General features: G+C 45.3%; 1 protein-coding gene across 4 annotated transcripts in view; it reads right to left on the bottom strand.

Annotated features, from left to right (window-relative positions):
* The window catches only part of RCSD1 (RCSD domain containing 1), a 71,965-nt gene that overhangs the window by 32,373 nt on the left and 16,798 nt on the right, over positions 1–22,794 (bottom strand). Inside the window, exon 1 of one of the 4 annotated variants that reach the window (XM_086393937.1) lies at positions 8,450–8,554. The exons of 2 other annotated variants lie outside the window; for them this stretch is intronic. In XM_086393937.1, the coding sequence (XP_086250063.1) occupies positions 8,450–8,539 (90 nt within the window). In that variant the 5' untranslated portion in view covers positions 8,540–8,554. Of the gene's footprint in view, positions 1–8,449; positions 8,555–22,794 lie in introns of those variants that run through there. One more of the 4 variants, XM_086393935.1, reaches the window with a different exon arrangement.

Raw genomic sequence — 22,794 nt, 5'->3', positions numbered from 1 at the left:
TCCAAGGAGAGTTTACCCAAAGGCCTGGAAATGAGAAGAGCAGGATGTGTTTGGGGAAATAAAAGAAGGCCAATGTCTAGAACTCAGTGCAGTTCAGTCGCTCAGTCGTGTCCGACTCTGTGCGACCCCATGGACTGCATGTAGCATGCCAGGCTTCCCTGTCCATCACCAACTCCTGGAGCTTATTCAAACTCACATTCATCGAGTTGGTGATGCCATCCAACCATTTCATCCTCTGTCGTCTGCTTCTCCTCTTGTCTTCAATTTTTCCCAACATCAGGGTCTTTTCCAGTGAGTCAATTCTTTGCATCAGGTGGCCAAAATATTGAAGTTTCAGCTTCAGCATCAGTCCTTCCAATGAATGTTCAGGACTGATTTCCTTTAGGATGGACTGGGTGGATCTCCTTGCAGTCCAAGGGACTCTCAAGAGTCTTCTCCAATACCACAGTTCAAAAGCATCAATTCTTCGGTGCTCAGCTTTCTTTATAGTCCAACTCTCATATCCATACATGACTACTGGAAAAACCATAGCTTTGACAAAACGGACCTTTGTCAGCAAAGTAGAATGTCTCTGCTTTTTAATATGCTGTCTAGTTTGGTCATAACTTTTCTTCCAAGGAGCAAGCATCTTTTAATTTCATGGCTGCAGTAATCATCTGCAGTGATTTTGGAGCCCCCAAAATTAAAGTCTCTCACTGTTTCCACTCTTTTTCCATCTATTTGCCATGAAGTGATGGGACCTGATGCCATGATCTTAGTTTTTGAATGTTGAATTTTAAGCCAGCTTTTTCACTCTCCTTTTTCACTTTCATCAAGAGGTTCTTTAGTTCTTCTTCACTTTCTGCCATAAGTGTGGTGTCATCTGCATATCTGAGGTTATTGGTATTTCTCCCAGCAATCTTGATTCCAGCTTACGCTTCATCCAGCCTGGCATTTCATATGATGTACTCTGCATATAAGTTAAATAAGCAGGGTGACAATATACAGACTTGACGTACTCTTTTCCCTATCTGGAACCAGTCCGTTGTTCCATGCTGTTATAACTGTTGCTTCTTGACCTGCATACAGATTTCTCAGGAGGCAGGTGAGGTGGCCTGGTATTCCCATCTCTTTAAGAATTTTCCACAGTTGTTGTGATCCACACAGTGCATCAAAAGGCTTATCAAATACCCACAGTTTTGCAAGCTTGTTTCTTTCTGCCGTAAGCACAGAAACCGTGTGTTATTCATGTCCCCACCCCCTAGCCTATTACCATATTCAGTGTGCAATAAATAATGTCAAATGAATGAATGAATGATGCATCAGTAAACCAACACCAATGGGCTGACACTGTGAGGGCTTGATAAACATAGAACAGGGCCTCAAGGTAAAAATGGAAACAATGTGTCAGCCAGGGTTGGCTCTGGGCATACCAGGCTTGAATATTTTCATTAAGGTTCACTGAACTGAGCCAAGGTCACTGGAATAGTATAACTAGAGGGCAAAGAATGAGACCTTCCCTGATGAATCCACTACTTAAAAATCTGAGCCTCCAGTTTCTACTTGGAGCCAAGGAATGCATTATAATTTCATATTTCCCATCCCTGGGTATATCTGTCTTCTTTCAGACACATTTCATCAAGGAGCCACTGAGGCAGGGAAGGCATGGGTCTCCTATCAGTGTAGAATGGTACCTGCCCAGGCTGTGAAATCCACATCTTGCTCTGATCTGGATTTCACATAGCTGTAGCTGTGAAATTTCACATTTCTGTAGCTGTCCTCAGACACTAAGGCTGTCCTCCCCAACCTTGCTGCCCAGGGATGGTCCAGGCAGGAATCCATAATCTTTGGTATATCAAAGAGGCCCCATGCAAAGCACAAGAAAGGTTCTACCTGCCTTAGAAACTGACTCATTGGGATGAGGCCAAAAGGGTCCTGAAGCAGAGAGAAGAAAAGAAAACACCAGGCTGAGTTAAGTTGCTTTACTTGAAAAGTCTATTGGGTTTTATAGGGCAAAACAGCTGACTGGGAAAGGCCCGGGTGGGGTGTTGACATTCAGCTTGCAGATGGCCTGATCTCTCTCTTCCACCTGCTCTTCCCTCTGCCTGCTCCCTTTGGGCCTGGGACTGATTCATATTTGGGAGTGTCCCCTCCAGTCACTGACTGAGGGTCAAGGGTCAAGAGTCCCACAGGAGTCCGGACCTGCTGGGCTGCTCAGGCCCGCTCTGTTCAGCATCCTCCCCATACCGAGTGATTCTGTTTATACCTACTACCACTAATCAAATGGCTCTCTTTAGAAAGCCATTTCTAAAGAATTTTGAATTAGTTTGGTTTTGAATTAGTAATAGTAGTCTTCTGTATTGTATTTTCTTAACAATAATAAAGCGGATAACTTATTGAAAGCTTATTGTGCTGAACATGAAAAGATGTTCACTAATTACTCGGAGAAGGCAATGGCACCCCACTCCAGTACTCTTGCCTGGAAATTAGAGAAATGCAAATCAAAACTATAATGAGACATCACCTCACACCAGTCAAAATGGCTCTCATCAAAACATCCATGAACAACAAATGCTGGAGAGGGTGTAGAGAGAAGGGAACCTCCTTACCTGTTGGTGGGAATGTCAACTGGTACAACCACTATGGAGAACAGTACAGAAATTCTTTGAAAAACTAAAAACAGAGCTACCATATGACCCTGAAATCCCACTCCTGGGTATATAACCAAAGAAAAACATGGTTCAAAAGGATACATACAGCCTAATACTCACTGCAGCATTGTTTCAAATAGCCAAGACTGGAAGCAACCTAAATGTTCATCAAAAGAGGAATGAATAAAGATACACACACAATGGAATTTAACTGAGTCATCAAAAAGAATGAAATAATGTTCTTTGCAGCAACATGGTTGGACCTAGAAATTAGCATCCTGAAAGAAGTAAGTCAGACAGAGAGGCAGAAACAGCATGTGACATCCCTTACATGGGGAATCTAAAAAGACATGATACAAATGAACTTATTTACAGAACAGAAACTGACTCACAGACTTAGAGAATGAACTTATGGTTGTTGGGGGAAGAATGGGGGAAGAGATAGTTAGAGAGTTTGGGATGGACAGACACATACTGCTTTATTTAACTTTTTATTTTCTACTGGGAAATGGGCAGAGGAGCCTGGTGGGCTACAGTCCATGGAGTCACAAAGAGCTGGTCACAACTGAGTAACTAAATAACAACAACATATACGATTAACAATGTTGTGATAGTTTCAGGTGGACAGCGAAGGGACCTAGCCATACAGATATATGCATCCATTCTCCTCCAAACTCCCCTGCCAGCAAGGCTGCCACATAACACTGAGCGAAGTTCCCCGTGCTATACAGTAGGTACCGGTTGGTTGACTGGTACAGGATGACTCCATATACATAACACTCTTCAAAAGGCAAAGCTATAATGACAGAAAGCACCTCACTGATCGCCTGAGACCAAAGATGGGGCAGGCGGTTGACTATAAAGGGTACGAGGGAACTTTTGAAGTGAAAGAAACAATCTATATTTTGATTGTGGTCTGTATCTGTCAATACTCATCAAATTGTCCTTTTAAAATAGGTGAATTTTATTGTGTGTAAATTTTATCTCATAAATGTGATAAACAGCTTTTGAAATAAAAAACACATGCTCAAAAAATAAAAGAAAAAAGGTTGAGGCACACTCCCACCGCATGAGGTCTTCTTTCATTTGCCCTAGGGGTAGGGGAGTCGGCTCAGTTCCAGGGTGCCAGCCCCATGGACCTCAAAGCATTGGCAAGAAGGCACCAAGGCCACAGGAGGCTGGCAGCCTCTTGCAGCTGCGAGGAACAGGCCACATCCAGCCATTCCTGTCCCGGGGCAGCCACCAGCACTCTGGAAGCAAGAATGCTGATGAGAGCACAGAATCTGGCACTTGACAAGTTCAGGTATGAATATAATTTGTGGGTTGTTGGGTTGCAGGTAACTGACTTAACTACTTAGAGTCTCATCTGTAGAATGTGGCTAATAACACCCCCTACAGAGTCATGACAATACTAAGAGAGTGTTTGATAGTTTGGAAAGATCCTCTGGAGTAGGAAATGGCAGCCCACTCCAGTATTCTTACTTGAAAAATTCCATGGACAGAGGAGTCTGGTGGGCTACAGTCCATGGGGTCTCAAAGAGTTTGCCATGATTGAGCACACATGCAGTGTGGGTCCAAACCCAAATCCTGCCTCTTACTCTGTGTGTGATCTTAGGCAAGACTTAGCTTCACTGAGCCTCAGTTTCCCCACTCATAAAATAAGGCTTATAACAGCACTTATCTCATATGATTGTTATAAACCCCAAATGAGATCATAAATGTGCATAAAGTCCCAGCACAGTGCCTGGTACATGGGAGCTTTCCCTTCCATCTTGGCTCTTGTTGTTACACCTAAGACACTGATTGTCACCCACTCAGTAGGTATTAGTTGGGACGTGGGCCCCCTTGCATACCTTGTAGGGTCAGCAGGCTGCTGCCTGTTGGCCCTGAGTAACTGCAAGGGGGCAGTAGGGACCTGTTGCTAAGTCATTTTCATTCCCATACTGTAGAACAAGTCTGCAGACCTGGTGGACTGGCGTTGCATCTTAATGTCAGAGGAATTTACAAATAGGAATTTTCTGAACCATACTAAAGGGCAGGCTGGCTAACTGAAGTGAGATTCTAGGTTCCAGCCATAAGTAGCCTAACTCGCAGGGCCGTTCATGTGTGGGATTTTAGTTGGATGTTTCTGGTATGTGGAGTTGGGTAAGGAGAAGTAAGACCAGTCATCAAAGGGAAGCCTACTTCTGGCTTCTGCAGGTGAGGAGAGTCCTGCCTTTCACCCAGACCCCTGCACCAAGAGGAGGCAGGACTCAGCCTCATGGCCAGAGTTTGAGGGTTGTGCCTGCCCCTGTAGGTCCAAGCCTAATCAGGGACCCTCAGGGGCTGGTGGGTGCATGAACGGCTGGAAAAGCTCTCCAGGGAACATGCTTGGATTCAAAGGATGCAGGAAGTGGGAAGAAGAAATATGTCTGGGCAGACATGTTTTGTCCTGCAAAGTCAGAAGAGAAGATCCAGATGAGTCATTTCAAGAGAGGAGCATTCTAGGGGCAGGGGAGGCCGCTGACCCAGCAGTCCGGAGAGCTGTGTGAACTCTCCACCCCTCTCTGCCCTTCTGTCTCCTCATCCCTAGGATGAAGAGCTTGCCCAGCATGCTTTCCAAGGCCCTTTGCAGCTGGCTAACTATTTTTTTTTTGACTTTAACATCACTAAGAGGAAATTGGGAACACTGAGGTTATCTTCCTCATGTGGATGAACGGAGGTGGATACCCGACTAAATTTAGGCAGAATCAGAGCAAACTCTGAAAGGAAGATCAGGAATCCCAAGTGATATTACAGTGATATTACACCCCTTCCCCCCACCATTTTGATACACAGCTCTATAAAGAACCCCATCCCTCTTTCTCTTGTCTCTTCCAAAGAAGATACTAAGAATGGAACACTTCCTACTCTCAAACCAGGAACCAAATGGTAATCCGATATAATCCCTTCATTCCGTATTAGCAAACTAGGGTTGGTAATTCTCTTAAAGAGAAGAGTTTTAGGACAGAGAGATGACAGGGCTCAAATAGCCTCGGGGGCATTTAGAAGCCAATAAAGAGCAAAGTGGGGACTTGCCTGGTGGTCCAGTGGCTAAGAACCCCCCTTGCAATACAGGGAACATGGGTTCGATCCCTGGTTAAGGAACTAAGATTGATCCCACATGCCACAGGGCAACTACAACAAAGACCCAGGCAGCCAAAATAAAAAATAAATAAAATAAGAGGAAGGTGAGTGAGAAATCAGTAACAAAGAACAATACCAAGCACAATCAAGGGATAAGGGCCAAAAGAAGCATAAACTGTAAAGGGGAAACTATATTAGCAGAGTTCAGGTTTTTCTCCAGGTTCACTGCTGCCCAGCTGGGAAAACCATAACCCTCATTTTGGTTTCCTCTGGAAGTCATACAAAGAAGGAATGAGTACAGGGATTGTTTTCTTTCATTCACACCCTTTGGCCTATTGCTTTTTTGCTATCCACACACCAAGGGCTCACCTCCTTAGTCAGCTTCAGAGCCTCACAGTTCTGAAGCAAGAACTAGGGGCTCTAAGAATACAACAGGCCAGCAGGAACACATTTGGAGTAGACACGGACCCCCTAAGGTGAGCGACTCTCTGGGGCCCTGAGGGGGAGGGGAGGGACTGTTTTTCTGGCAGGGGCTCCCAGGCTCTGAGCAGAAGTTCCTCACAGGAGACCCTAGAAAAATCCTCCTAGTATGGAACACAGAAATATGCAGGCCCCCAGCTCAAGAGACATGAGTACAAGGCCTAAGATACAAGTAAACCAACTTCCTCCTGCTCCCTCCTTATCAGCAATTGTACCGCCCGCCACCATATGCATGAAAAATCTCTCTCTGGACAATGGCCAAAGTGCTTCTCATGTAGAGATTTGAGCAGATAACTCACAAGATGGTTTGGTTTTCTTATGGACAGTCCAACAGTACTTTATCCCACCACTCCAGCACACCTATAAATTATACCTCTGAGCTACCTTTCAGCTGCCATGGCTCTTTCGGAGAGGGGGCTCCACTCTTAGTGGCTCCCAGGCCACATCACACAGAGAAGATCTGGGATTGCAGAAAGCAGGGAACACAGATGGCGCTCATTTCCACCCCAGGATCAGCATGGGGCTGATAGACCAGACTGGCCACTCTGGCTTGTCTGCTATTATCTTGCCGTCCAAGCACAGGCTGTTGTGATGCAATTTCAGAGGACTCATAGTTCCAGATCCATCTCCTCTGGACTTCATTTCCTCCACTATAAAATGGAAATGAGATCTACTACATAGGGTCATTATCATGATGAAGTGAAACATGCATGGGAAGTATCTTATCAGCCAATATTCATTGATCGATCATTCCTATTTAATACTTTCCATTGATTTCACCTAATGAGGCCAAGAACTATCTCACATTAGAACTTGTTTGGTAGTCAGCACCTTAAGTTAAGCAGAGATTTTGGTGGGTCCATAGTTGTAGGTATTTTAAAGTCAAGTGAGATTTAGGAAGATTCAATATTCCTACAGAGTCTTGGTTAAACAATTTAGTGAAGGCAGAAGGAAGTTCAGAACTGGACATGGAATAATAGACTGGATCCAAATTGGAAAAGGAGTACATCAAGGCTGTATATTGTCACTCTGCTTATTTAATCTATATGCAGAATACATCATGTGAAATGCCAGGCTGGATGAAGCACAAGCTGGAATCAAGATTGCTGGGAGAAATACCAATAACCTCAGATATGCAGATGATACCACTCTTATGGTGGAAAGTGAAGAAGAACTAAAGAGCCTCATGATGAAAGTGGAAGAGGAGAGTGAAAAAATTGGCTTAAAACTCAACATTCAGAAAACTAAGATCATGGCATCAGGTCCCATCACTTCATGGCAAATAATAGATGGGGAAATAATGGAAACAGTGAGAGACTTTATTTTTGGGGGCTCCAAAATCACTGCAGATGATGACTGCAGCCGTGATAATTTCAAGATAATTCCAAGATGCTTGCTCCTTGGACGAAAAGCTATGACCAAACTACACAGCATATTAAAAAGCAGAGACATTACTCTGCCAACAAATGTCCATCTAGTCAAAGCTATGGTTTTTCCAGTAGTCCTGTATGGATGTGAGAGTTGGACTATAAAGAAAGTTGAGTGCCAAAAAATTGATGCTTTTGAACTGTGGTGTTGGAGAAGACTCTTGAGAGTCCCTTGGACTGCAAGGAGATCCACCCAGTCCATCCTAAAGGAAATCAGTCCTGAACATTCATTGGAAGGACTGATGCTGAAGCTGAAACTTCAATAGTTTGGCCACCTGTTGCAAAGAACTGATTCATTGGAAAAGACCCTGATGCTGGGAAAGATTGAAGGCAGGAGGAGAAGAGGACAGCAGAAGATGAAATGGTTGGATGGCATCACCAACTCAATGGACATGAGTTTGAGTAATCTTTGGGAGTTGGTGATGGACAGAGAGGCCTGGCGTTCTGCAGTCCATGGGGTCACAAAGAGTCAGATACAACTGAATGACAGAACTGAACTGAAGGAAGTTCCTGAAAAATGAAAAGCAATCAGCCAACAATTTTGGAGGAGGGGACAGTTACGGAGAAATTAAGTCATGGTCCCTGTTCTGTTGAAGCTGACAGTTCAGCTGGGGAAACATGAAGCAAAAGTGGATCAAACACAAAAGCAAGTTAAGCAGACGATGGCACAGAAGCTGTGTGCATATAGGCATGATCGATGGCCCAGGGATCAGCCCATGCTGTAAATGTGGATGTGTCAGAAGACCCAGGAAGGAGAAGTGGTGGAGTAAGAATGGGGGCGGGGGGACTGGATCAGAAGGTGCTTACAGACAGTGCTCCAGAGACAGAATGTTTGTTCATATCCTCACTCTGGTCCTTGGGCAGGTAACCAACCTCTGCAAATTTCAGGGGCCTCATCTGTAAAGTGAGGATAGCAGTATTTGCATCATAAGCTCGGGTAAGAATCAAGTGAGGTATATAGTATTCAGTATAGTCTGGCACATAATAGTCCTCACTAAATGCAGTCTATTATTATATTTGAAGCCAAGGTATTTGGAATTTATCCTGAAAGGGTAAATCCAGCAAGGAGTTTAAAGGAAAACATTTGTCCTGAGTTCTTCCCATGCAAACCAGAACTGCAAAGGGACAGTCAGGCAGTGATGAAGACAATCTTTTGGAGAGAGGGTTGGACATTAAAGGGAGGGTGGGGGACCCAGCTCAGATGGCAGGAAAGAACTCTGTGATCCTAGGAGGTCCTGCGGCAGGGATATGGAGAGTTCAGGAACATGTATCCCACCAGAAAGAAGGACAAAATATAGAAGAGTGTTGGGGAAATGGATGGAAAAACTTCTATTTAAGGAGCAAATGGGGGAGGGCACTGGTGGGGAAGGGAGGAGAAGACAGAGGCTAAGAGCTGAGGACAGAAAAATTCCAGGCTGGTATCAGCTATAGAATCTGGGCAGAGAATGCACACGTGGTCTAAGGGGAGCCTGTGATAACAATTTCCAGCATGCTTTGTTAATTTCCCACACCTGCCTCTGGGGTTCATTGTCATTTTGAAGGCAAACTGAGATTAGTTAGCTGAAACATAAGGTGTAACAGCAAAGTATAGGGTAAAGAGTGTTAAAATGAAACATTTCCCTTTTTAACTAAGAAGAAATCCCAGAGGCTGATATATGTGTGCGTGTGTGTGTGTGTGTGTGTGTGTGTGTAAGTCCCTCTGCTAAAAACAAATCCTCAGGGGTAAAGAATTTTCCTGCCAATGCAGGAGATGCAAGAGACTGGGGTTTGATCCCTGAATTGGGAAGATTCATGAACAGATCCTGGCAGGCTCACAGGGTCACAAAAGAGTTGGACACGACTGAGCATGCGTGTGTACACGCACTATAAACAAAAGAAAAACTTTTGTAATGGCAAAAATACTATAAATGAAGTAAAAAGAAAACAATAGACCCAAAAAATTATTTGTAACACAGATGAAAAGGAGATAATATCTGTTATATAAAATCCTCTCACAAAATGATGGAAACAATATATAAGAAAGGATATAAATAAGCAAGGAATTCCCTGGTAGCTCAGCTGGTGAAGAATCTGTCTGCAATGCAGGAGACCTAGGTTCAATTTCTGGGTCGGGAAACCCTGGAGAAGGTATAGGCTACCCACTCCAGTATTTTTGGGCTTCCCTGGTGGCTCAGATGGTAAAGAATCTGCCTGCACTGTAGGAGACCTGGGTTTGATCCCTGCGTTGGGAAGATCCCCTGGAGGAGGGCATGGCAACCCACTCCAGTATTCCTGGCTAGAGAATTCCATGGACAAAGGAACCTGGTGGGCTACAGTCCACAGGGTCCCAAAGAGTTGGGTATGACTGAGCGACTAAGCACAGCACAGCACAAATAAGCAATTCATAGAAAAGCAGATTTTAAAAGCCAATAAACATAAAAAGATGCTCAAACTTACAAGTTTTCAGGCAAATGCAAATTAAATTATTAATAGCACTAAGATTTCTGTTTATGCGTATCAGATAGGCAAGGAGAGGGGAGAGAGGAAAAAACAGCCATCGCTCTTTGGGAAATGGGAAAAGGAACCATCGCAGATTGCTGGAGGAAATTGAGCTGTATGGCCTTTTAGGAAAGTTATCTGGCAACATTTAGATTACACAAATCTTTTGACTCAGCCCCATGCTCCACAGACATATATGCCCCAGTATATAAAGACATGGAGGTTGACTGCAACGCTGTTTATAGAAGCAAAACTCTGGAAACAAATTGAATACCCATAAAAGGGGAAATGTTTTGTGGTCCATTCACATTAACAAGCTATTATGAAACCATTAAAAAGGATGAATTAGAGCATTCCAAACTTCCATGAAAAATTGTAAAGTGAGAACAGTAAGATGCAGAGAAATGTGTATAATATGATCCTGGTTTTATAAAGCAACAACTAAACAATCTATCCCCATCTGTGTCTATGTGTACATATACCTATTCATCATATGTGTGTATAATGTATATGTAATAATTTATATGCGGGCTTCCCTGGTGGCTCAGAGGTAAGGCATTTGCCTGCCAATGCAGGAGATGCAGGTTCGATCCCTGGGTTGGGAAGATCCCTTTAAGAAGGAAATGGCAACCCACTCCAGGATTCTTTCCTGGGAAATCCCATGGACAGAGGAGCCTGATGGGCTACAGTCCATGGGGTTGCAAAGAGCTGGACCTGACTTAGCAACTAAACAGAAACAACGACAATACGTATAGTTAAAGAATATGAAATATCCTACAGAAAGGTATATATGAGGTTTCTGGAAGCTGAGGTGACGGGGAGGAGAGCTGATTTGGAGGAGGCAAAGCAAAAGAAAAACACTGCCTGTAAAAACTCAGCATGCTTGCTATGATATCAGTCATGTAAAATGGTGTATGTATATTTGAAAGAGTACATTAGAACTAATTCATAGGGCTGTCCATGATTATGTTATCAAGGAAAAGAAACCAAGTTGCCAAGACAGTATGAAAACCATCAAATTAAATTTTTTTTTTAATTTTGAAATGAGAGTTTCAAGCTTACTCACCAAATCTTTTGGGGAAGTCTGGTGTGAACAAATACTTGGAAAAAACTTTGTAGCAAGTTGTCAGTATTCTCAAAATATCAAAACAAGGGCTTGGGCGTTGAGGGACAGGACACATATGCCGAGGGGGGAGAAGGACGAAGTGAAGTTCCTAATTCCATAAATATATTGTGCCACTAGTTTGAAAACATGACCCTAAAGCTGTTTTTAGGTTTACTAAAATTTAGACCAATTTGCCCCATTTGTAATAGCTCCCCAAACATTTTTAAATGTTCTCTTTTTGCTATTACAAACTGCTCTCTGCTCAAGGAAATGATCAATCTGAAGCCAAAATGTCCCCTTCCATCTTAGCAGATACTCTGATTTTCTATAAAAGTCTTGGATGGCTCAGCATGGACTCATTTACTCCCTGGTGATAAGCAATGTCCCCTGGGGGCTTACGTATTCATTACTTTTGGAAAGGAAAAAGGGATCAGTAATCAATATTAATTGAGTGCTTACTATGTTCAGGGCATATCACAGACATAGCTCACTGAATTCTCAACAGTCTTGAGAAGTAAATATTATTAGCCCTATTTTACAAGGAAGCATAAAGTCACTTTTCCAGAGGCACATGCTGGTATACTGGAGTTGGGTTCACAACTTGGCCACTCTGACTTTTAGTATAACACAGACATCCTCCCTTCTTTGAAAGCTACTTCTACTCTAGATGTCAATGATGTAAATTCTGAGCAGGGGCTGCACTGTGAGAATGCAGCCTGACAGCTGGGAGTAATGACCTCTTTCGGAGTAGATGGAAAAGGGTATAAGACCCATTAAGGTCCTGAGTGTACTTTGCAACCTGTTTCCACAACCCTCTCCCACATCATTTGGGATGGGCCTTGCAAACCCTAGAGCCTTCAGAGACCAGGCAGGAAATGTAAAGGAAGGGGTAGGGGTTTGGGAGAAAACCCCTGCCTTCCCAGATGCTCTTCAGGTCGAGCCCACTGCCTGCATGGGTCACACGGAGCTGTTTTTCAAAGGATAATTCAAGGTCCAGCATCACTAAATGATCTGGTTTATCAAGAGATTAAAATCCAGATTTTTAAGTACCATGTATTTTGTTTTTAACATCAGTTCAGATAAAAAAGAAACGAAAACCTCATTTGGCCCAGAAGGCTACCAGTTTGCCACTTCTGATTTATGGGAAGTATGTTTTTATCGTATTCTACCTGTTTTCCTGGATAATCCAAGGAAGTAACTTCTGGTTTAATATATAAATTTGTTTTTACTATTTGTACATCATTATACCATTGTTCTTAATAATAAAAAGTATCAGAGGTATTATTACCTTCTCATTGAATTCTAAGGGGGCTTAGAAAACAAAACTCCAGATAGAATGAAAAGAGTTCACGTACCGCTCCTGCCCATCAGCTGCTACTAGACTCCTTAACCATCCTGAGCCTTAACCTCCTAGTCAACAAAACGGATCAGTAACAGCCAGCTCACAGAACAACTGGGATGATCCTAAAAGGCAATCTGTAAGAAAGCTCTTCAGTAAATGTCTGCTTCATTCCTTCTAAAAGACAGGTGTAAGGCTCCATAAATACTGTCAACCGAGAGAAACTATGCGCCTTACTAACGGTTTCTTCACTTGATAAAGGGATTTCTCATCATGTGCTTTTGTTGTGCATGAGACACATGATGATTTCCCTAAAATTTTAGTTTAGCATAACTTTTGGGGGATAAAAGCAGACAAGCACCTGCTCTGTGAGGCTGTCATAATTGGTTTGGAGATGGGGGAATTGTCCTACACGTGAGCAGTGAAGAGAAATTCTACTGGAGTTACCTAGCACCTCTGTCAATAAGGCCACAGTTGCTAGGCACTCAACAACCAGAGTTAACACTGAAAACCAAAGACTTCCTCTCCTCCTCTCTCCCAACAGTTCTGCTTATCAGTTGGTCTTCAGAGAGAGTCCTGCCTTGCACCACAGGTGAGCGGTGGAGAACGCAGGGCCAATTATGCAAGAGGCCTGTATTCACCCCACCTTGCCCATGGGGACCTGGATGTGGCGCATCCAGGCCAGAGTGGGCAGATTTTTTGGAAATCTCAGGAACAAAGCTGATTATGTCATGGCTCTACCCTTTCTGAGAGCAACACCACAGGAAACACCTGTAGACAGCAGGAAACTTGTGGAATTGAAAATATCTGACTGATCCCTAAAAAATAAATAAAAAAGGAAAGTAAAATGGTCTCTTATTTTCACAGGGAAAGCGAACAAGGTAATATCTGGTTTGAGCCATTTCTGCTCTGCAAAGCGCCTCCCTCCTACGGGCCACCCTCCCCAGGCAGACATAGGCCTGGACCACATGCTCTGATAGCCCAAGACATCTGGATGCCTAAGATTGTGTCAGTAGGGTTCAAGTTACCAGACTTGAGATTTCCTTTGTAGGAGGGAAGATTTGAGGAAGCTGAGCTCATTTCCTTGGGAGAGGGGTAGCCTCCGTCTAGTTTTGGACATAAAAGGCCCTTGTGCTCTTCCTCCACAGCCTTCCCAATCCCAGCAAGTCAGTTCCTCAGAGTCCTGAAGATCAAGGATGGCAGGCCCATTTGAAAAGGATATGATTGCTGAGCCTGCAGATTTAAGGGCGGTAGAGGAATTTCCCTGGTGGTACAGTGGATACAAATCCATCTGCCAGTGTAGGGACATGGGTTTGCTCCCTGGTCCAGAAAGATTCCACAGGCCTCAGAGCAACTAAGCCCTTGCACCAATGAGCCTGCGCTCTAGAGCTCGTGAACCTCACTGTGAAGCCTGTGCGCCCTGGAGTCAGCGCTCTCCTCCTGTTTCAGAAGCCACTGCAGTCAGAAGCCTGTGCACCATGACGAAGAGTAGCCCCTGCTCCCTGTAACTAGAGAAAGACCATGTGCGGCAATGAAGACCCAGCGCAACTAAAAACACATTTAAAAAGACCGGAAAGGTGGTAGAAGTAGGAAACCTCAGATCCTGCGCTCTCCCCTGCCTTATCACATCCAGTAAGTCACCAAGCCTCCTCATCTTTCTTCTAGCTCTATTTCCAGCCTGGCCTCTTCACTTCCCTGTGGTCACTGCACTTAAGGACCCCTATCATCTTGCCCTTGATTGTGGTCTCTTTGCCTCTGCTTTTCTTTCTCTTGCCCATTCTCCCTTCTTCTGCCCAAACAATCTGTCTAAAATCTGTCTTTGCTTGGTCAACCTACTATATAGTACCTACTACACAATCAAGGGAGAAGGCAATGGCACCCCAGTCCAGTACTCTTGCCTGGAAAATCCCATGGACAGAGGAGCCTGGTAGGCTGCAGTCCATGGGGTCTCGAAGAGTCGGACACGACTGAGCGACTTCATTTTCACTTTTCACTTTCATGCATTGGAGAAGGAAATGGCAACCCACTCCAGTGTTCTTGCCTGGAGAATCCCAGGGACAGGGGAGCCTGCTGGGCTGCCGTCTATGGGGTCGCACAGAGCCGGACATGACTGAAGCGACTTAGCAGCAGCAGCAGCACACAATCAAAACATCTTAGTATGGGACTTTTCTGGTGGAGCGGTGGATAAGAATCCGCCTGCCAAGGCAGGGGACACGGGTTCGATCCCTGGTATGGGAAGATTCCACATGAAGCAAAGCAACTAAGCTCACGTGCCACGATGAGCCCTTGAGCCGCAGCTGCTGAGCCCACGTGCTGCACTGACTGAAGCTGGAGGGCCCAGAGCCTGTGCTCCACAGCAAGAGCAGCCCCCACTCACCGCAACTAAAGAAAACCCACAACCAGCAGTGAAGACCCAGTGCAACCACAAATAATAAACAAAGGAATAATTTAAACGGAGTAGGAAATGGCAACCCACTCCAGTATTCTTGCCTGGAAAATCTCATGGACAGAGGAGCCTGGTGGACTACAGTCCATAAGGTCGCAAAGAGCTGGACACAACTGAGCAACTGAGCATAAATAATTAAAAAATAAAATAAAAATATACTATCATTAAAAAAAAATATCTAAGGCTCCTGTCCATCTTTCCTCCCTAAAAGATAAAACTTTTTCTCAATAAGAAAAGCCAATACTTAGTGAACATTTACTATGCACCAACTACTATACTTAGTGCGTAATAAAGATGATCTCATTGGATCTACCACCAACCAGCCAAGTGTTATGATTTTCACATTGTGGATGGAGGAATCTGAGCTTAAAGAGGCTAAATGACTTGCCCAAGGTGACAAAACTGTGTTGGACCCGGGATTCCAACCCTGGCAGTCCAGCTCCACATCACACTCTTACCTAGCATGAATTTGTCTGCAGCCCTCTAAACACACTATGCTTTTCCATGTCTCTGTGTCTTTGCATATCCTGTGACTCCACCTCAGATTCATTCATCCTTATTCTCTCTATCTGGATACCTCTTCTTCTCCATCCCAGGCCCAGAGTCTTGATCCCTCCTCCCAGAAGCTTTCATGGACTTTCATGGACCAGCCACGAAAACCTCTCTCATAACACTTCCCTTGCTACTCTGAGCTGTCTGCCCCCCTCACCAGAGTATGAGCCCCTTGAAGGATGTACCACAGCCTTCATCTCAACTTCCCCCTATTCCTAGCAGAGTGGCTAACATATAGTAGGTGTACAATAAATATTTATTGGTTTAAAGACATCAGCCACTGGAAAAGATTGAGGTTTTGGTTTCTGGATCAAGTCCCTGGGCCTTGGGGTCTCCATCTGTTAGATGAGACCAGCAGTCTGCTCAGCTCCTCTCCTTTATTTCCAAAGGGGGCCCAGATTCTTTATCCACTGGACCACAGGGAAGTCCCTGAAGCAGTTTATTTTTGGTTTTTTGGCTATGCTGGTCTTTGTGGTAGCATGTGGGTTCAGTAGGTGCAGTGCGTGGGCTTCGTTCTAGTTGCAGCACTCTGACTTAGTTGCCCCGTGGCATGTGGCATCTTGGTCTTCTGATCAGAGATCAAAGCCACATCCACTGTATTGAAAGGTGGATTCTTTACCACACTGGATCACCAAGGAAGTCCCCCAGGTTCTGTATTTTAGACACTCCATGTGACTCTAACATGTATCCATAGTTGAGAACCATGGCTTTGATCTAAAGAAGACTTAGTGGAGAGCCTTGCTAAGGGAAGTCACACCACATACTTATACATACTTATACATATGAAATCTGTGTAAAATAAACACCAGCAAACATCAAAGAAGATAAACTTCCAAAGCACGGAGAGAAAATACTGACTCAGAGTTATAATTTGGGAAGACACAAGACGTTGACAGTCAATTCCAAGATGTAAATTAACTTTAAGGTAACCATGCTGCTGCTACTGCTGCTAAATCGCTTCAGTCATGTCCGACTCTGTGCGACCCCATAGACGGCAGCCCACCAGGCTCCCCCGTCCCTGGGATTCTCCAGGCAAGAACACTGGAGTGGGTTGCCATTTCCCTCTCCAATGCATGAAAGTGAAAAGTGAAAGTGAAGTCACTCAGTCATGCCCAACTCTTAGCGACCTCATGGACTGCAGCCTACCAGGCTCCCCTGTCCATGGGATTTTCCAGGAAAGAGTATTGGACTGGGTGACCATGCACACTATTAAACTGGCAAAATGTTACAATAACAAAAAGCCAGAGCTGCCAGGATTGTGGGGGAAATCGTTCCCTTAAAAACTGCTATTAGCACTACACATTATTAATCCTACCTTCTCTTGAGTCAATAATCTAGGACTATGTAACAAGAGGACTTCCCAAGTGGCACCAGTGTCAGAGAACCCACCTGGAAATGCAGGAGAGGTAAGAGACACGGGTTCAATCCCTGGGTTGGGAAGATCCCCTGGAGGAGGGCATGGGAACCCCACTCCGTAATTCTTGCCTGGAGAATGCCATGGACAGAGGAGCCTGGTGGGCTACAGTCCATGGCATCACAATGGAACATGACTAAAGTAATTTAGGACAGATGGACAGATGTAACAAGATCTTGAAAATTCTTTATTCTATTTTTAGAATATATGCTGAGGAAATAAGAAATATGCAGCTTCTACAAAATCATCTATAGCACTGCTTTTCACATGAGGTGAAAACTTAAAAACCATCTGAATATTACAGTTCAGAGAATAGTTGAAGAAAATGATAGACTATAAAGGCAATAAAACAATGTTCCTGTTAAAAATGACAAATACTCAACCTTTCTAATACATGGGTACGTGCATGGGACACAAAGAGAAAAAGAACTGAGAAATTCACAGTGTTTTGTACAAAAATGAGAGTCACACAAATACACTTTGACAAAAACTTTCAGTGAATTTGGAAAGATGGGGCAAAAAACATTGTTCATCAGCTCTGAATTTGTTCACACTTTTTGTCATTAGAAAACGTGTGCTCCCAGCTGGGGTAGCAACTGGTCAGTCTCTTTTTATGGAGGGCAGGCCTGGTTCCAGTCTGACAACTGCTTGTATCTTTACCTAGTCCTCTTGGCTGAAAATACACTCCAGAATCTGGCCATGGTGAGGTTTCAACTTTAAAGAGGTTTCAACTAAAAGGAACATGGTTCCTTTTCAGCTCATATCCTCTCCTGTCCAGATGATAAGGGGGGAAATCACTGCCTCCACGAGGAAGGGACAGTGAAGAGAGATAGGAGCAGGGGTGGGGAAAAACTCCTCCCGGGACCTCATAGCAGGGCACCAGCCTGCTGTGGGAAAAGGCGCTGGTGGCAGACTCTCCAGGGAGCGGGGAAAACTCCCGAGGCCCACGCCTCAGGCACGGGTGAATCTGGGGCTGACGGCAGCCCCAGGATAACTGGGAGAATGCCTGTCAGAGGCTCAGCCTCTTTTTGCTGACCCAGCGATCTCAGAATAGAGGGTTGACAGGGAGTTGGTGGGTCAGGACAGACAAGGGGCCCTGCCATGCCCCACCCCTTCGTCTTGGCTGTGCAGCCCTGGCCCCCTAAATGAACTAGTGACTGGAGAGTAAAAGCCCCCGTATGACAAAACTAGGGATTCCCTGGTGGCTTAGAGGGTAAAAGCATCTGCCTGCAATGTGGGAGACCCGGGTTCAATCCCTGAATCGGGAAGATCCCCTGGAGAAGGAAATGGCAACCCACTCCAGTACTCTTGCCTGGAAAATCCCATGGATGGAGGAGCCTGGGAGGCTGCAGTCCATGGGGTCACAAAGAGTCGGACACACGACTGAGCGACTTCACTTTCACTTCATGACAAAACTACTCTCAGGAGAACAGGGAAGAGCAGGGAGGTTCGGGGCAGAGGGGCCAGCAGGAGCAAAGCCCTACAGGACTGAGGATACCAGAAGCAGCTCAGAATGGCCGGAAAACTCAAGTGTGGAGTCCACCGCATTGTACTGTGTTGGCAGGAGAGGTGATATGAGTTTATCTACCCAGAAGGTGACGGAAGCTGTGCCTGGGGTCAAGGCAGAGCGCAAGAGTAGGAGAGCCAGGCAGCAACACTGCCCACAGCGGGGTGCTTCTTCCTAGGACATGGCCCCAGGGCAGGAGTGAGGGAAGTAGCCAGGCAGGGAGCAAAAGGGCATGGGCTGGGTCTTCAGGGACCTTCAAGTTCCATTTCCTTCCCTGTGGCTTGGTGACTTCTACTGCAATTTTTTCCATCCTCACCCACAGCTGGAAGTAAGGCTTTAGGTCTGGGGATGTTGTTATATATTGGATTGTGTCCCTCAAATTTATATGTTGATGTCCTAGACCCTAGTACCTCGGGATGAGATTGTACTCTAGAACTGTGAGAAAATAGATTTCTGGGTTTAAGCCCCCAGTCTGTGGTACATTGTTCTGGCAGCCCTAGCAAACGAATACAGGCACAGGCTCTGGCCTGCAGAGGCCGCCTCGGGGCTGCGCCCCCACGCCTCCCCAGCCTATCATACTGTATATACTCGTGCTCATAGCTGGCAAGGCAAAGGCACTTCGACTCCTTCCCTACTGTATCAAAACTGCTCAACTTCACATAAGCAGAGTGACTGGCTGGGGTGGATTCTGGCCCTTTCCCCTCTCTGCTCTGTTAATTGGTGCCTGTGCTTCTAAAATTCAAAATGCTTCACTGGACAGGTGGAGTCCCTGTAGCTCCTGAACGTTGCCCTTACTGTGGCTGGAACAGAGCTCTTAGATGGTGGGCCAAGGCGGCGGTCCTCCTGGCATGGACAGCAGGTCTTTCCTTAGGACGCAGGGCCTCCAGCAGGTTCCTCGGGTGTCAGGCCAGGGACGGACCCACACGCTAGAGTCAGGAAGTCCTGCCCACCCCGCTGGTTTCCTCTTTGTAGCTTGAAATGCAGCCTCTGCCTCTGAGCAGAGTGATCTGGGCAGGGCCCAGCCTGGCCTTTCTGTAACAGCTGCACTGAGCTTCAAAGAAAAACCACAGGAAAGGAGGAAGCAGAGGCCTAAGCACAAGCACACGCCCGCTGACCTCCCATCCTTACCCTGCCTCATACACTCCAGAGAGCAGGCTTCTCTTTGAGACACCAAGTTATTAACAGATATTTCCCTGTGGTTTTCAAAACACAGAGGTGACAACACCTTGCATCTGTCCCATCCTTTATACCTCTTCTAAGTCCTTGACAATGAACACATTAACTCATTTAATCCTCCCAATAAGCCAGGCACGCAATAAGCCAGAATGATCATCCTGGTGAGGGCCCCAGATCTTCTGCTAATGATTCAAGACCCCACAGCAATTTCCACAGCAACAGAATTTGGTCCAGACCCCTGAACTCCTGTACCACCGTGCCTGGCTCCTTCCAGCTAGACTGTAAGACTCACTTGGTTCTCATCCAGCACACACACACACAATGTACCTGCATAGGCCCTGGGGACCGCACTGCCTTTTCCCTTAGTCTTCAGTTAGGACTCAGATGGAAAATTCTCAGCCTGTGAGGAAGGGTCACCCCTCAAGCTCCTCTTTCCCCCTCTGCCTCCGTGGTCCTTTCCAAACCCTACCTTGCCTGGTTGTTAGTCCAGATAACTGAACAGCCCCCAAAGGTCTCCATGTCATGCTCTCTCCAATCCATTCCCTGGGGACCATAGCCACAGTGAACTTTTTCAAATGTAAATCTGATCACCTAACTCCCTGTCCTCCACTGCATGGGGACTAAACCATGTGGCAATACAAAGTGTGGCTTTTGAGAGCTTGACCGTTCCCTGCAGTCTCAGCAGCCATGCCACATACATGTCCAGTTTAAGTGTGCCCGCCCTCCAGATACAGCTTCAAAGCTGGCCCGTTAAGCTCTCCCTTTACAACGGCACTGTGCCCCCAGAGGCTCTGCATGGAAATCCTGGTGCTTCCTGGATCAAGCCCTGGGGAGTCTTGGGCGGCACCCACTAAATCTAACTGCACTCCACGTTCTCCCTTCCCTCTTCAACACGGCCTCCAGCTGCAGCATCCTTCTCTCCTCTCTTCGGCTCTCCAGCTCTTCCTCATCCTTCCGACCACGCTCAGGCATCACCTCCTTTGGGAAGTCTTTCCGTCCCCTGAGTCACACCCAGATCTGTCTGCTGAGCACAGATTTATCAGCATACTTGACCAAACTATTGTAATCATCTGTTCTTCTGACTTTCTTACTAGACTGCAAGCTCTCTGAGGGAAGTATCCCAGTTTTATTCCCCTTTGAGTCCAGAATTCCCAGCATAGAACCTGACACAGTGGGCACGCCTGAAATCTTTATTAAGCAAGGGAGTGAGTGGCGATTGCTTCTTCTTCCTAACCCAGACCATCCTTGCCCATGATGGCGAGGGATTTCCTAGAAGCAAGTCCAATCATTGCTTCCTAGAGGCCAGCTCAAACAGGCTACTCTGCCTCCATCCTTGATCTGTAGGTGAAGTTCTGAGTGTCCCCTGGCTCACTCTGCCCTGCCCCCCTCTTGCTGGTATGTAATTTCCCCCTATCTGCAGCTGCTCCAGTAGGAAGTCCAAATGGTTGCTTCATTTCCCACACCCCTTTCCTGCCCTCCCCTCCTCCCTGCTAGCAGGGGCGGCGGGACCCGCACGAGTGCAGTGGGAAGATGGGGCTCTGGACTGAACCAGACTCCATGGGGCATTGTCACCTCATGCTTCCTTCCCGGCACAGCTCGCTTAGCCTGCAATTTATACACTAGGTACAGTGAGCGTCTGCAGAAGGAAGGCAGCCCAGGCTAATATGGTAGCATTTATCAAGAACCGTAAAAACATTCATATTCTTTGGCCTAATCATTTCACTCCTGGGAATTGCTTCCAAAGAAATAATCCAAGAGAAGAAAAAAAAGATACATGTACTGTTTATAGCCATGTTATTTACAATACGGAGAAAAGGAAAGCAAATGCCTTGTCCCAAAATAGCAAAACGATTAAACAGATGATAGCACATTTGTGTAACAGACTACCATGCAGACGTTTTAAGTGAAAATATGACTATATAGAAAAAGAAATAACATTAGGTAAAAAGATAGAGTACAGAGTTGCATAGACACCAATTACAATTTTTTAAGATTTACATATATGGCTAGAAATATTAGACATGAAATTGGAAGCAGTTATATTAAGTTAAATTGTCTTTTTCTCCCAGTTTTTCTTTTTTTTAATGATAAAGGGGGTAAAATTGAGGATGAGAAGGGAGCAAGAAAAAAACATAGTTGTGTTAGAAGGAAAGTTTTAATAATTTTACCTTAAAATGTTTAATATTAGCTTAAAAATAATCATTTTAAAACTAAAGAGAAACCCTTGAACACCAAGACCTAGGATTTTCTAAAAGAGACTTTTGTTGTTGTTGTTGATTGTGGCTTTATCATCATTTTAAAAATAAGAAGAAGAAAAGGCTTCTTTCAGACCTTTCCAGCATGAGGCTGTGGATGGGTCTATAAATTTTCTGATGTGAGACCTGTAACCTGATTGCCACTGAAAGCACTTAGAGGACCTTTACCTAATGGATTAATAATCCTGTTCCCTTTCCCTCCTTTCTCTGTACCTCAGGCACCACATCTGCACCTCCAGGTTACAGCCTAAAGCACTGAGGCCCATTCCCTCAAGGCCTCTGTTCCTGGACTGAGAGAGAGCTCGGGGAAAGGAGATGGGACCGCACAGAGTCCCGGGAGGACATGTGGGCAGGATAAAAAATTTCAAGTCCTATATTTGTGGGATACAGACATAAAGCCTGGGATTGAGTCTTTTCTTAAAAAAAAGAAAAAAGGACTAGGTTATGGGAAGCTTGTGATCAGCTAAGACTCCCAATACTTTGCACATGAACTGGCTCTTTGCTGTCATTAGCCATCCTGGGCTCCTCGAGCGCGAGGGACACCCACAGCGCCGTCCTTGGCCTGCTCCTCGCTTTGCCTTGGCCTCTCACTGTGCCAGCTGCAGAGACCAATCTGTGCAGAAGACCACTGAAGCTGTCTCAGCCTACCGCCTCTCCACGCGCCAGTTCTGAATTTCCAATTTGGAATGTCCTAGAAGACATCAACCTAAACACAGCCTCTCTCCTTCCCAAACCAGAACAATTCTTCTTTCTGAAAATGCAGTCACTCTGATCACTTTCTTTCTAACTCCCACCCCTATGGCAGCCTCCCAACAAATGCCAAATATGTGAATCTTTGCTTCAGTTTATTCTGCACTTTCTTTGCTTTTCCAATCTCAAG

This window comes from Bos grunniens, chromosome 3 (assembly GCF_055505025.1).
Source record: "Bos grunniens cultivar Pamir isolate PY7600 chromosome 3, Bosgru_T2T1.0, whole genome shotgun sequence".
Lineage (NCBI taxonomy): Eukaryota > Metazoa > Chordata > Mammalia > Artiodactyla > Bovidae > Bos > Bos grunniens.
The sequence above is the reverse complement of the archived record's forward strand: the minus strand, read 5'-3'. Positions and strand labels throughout refer to the sequence as shown.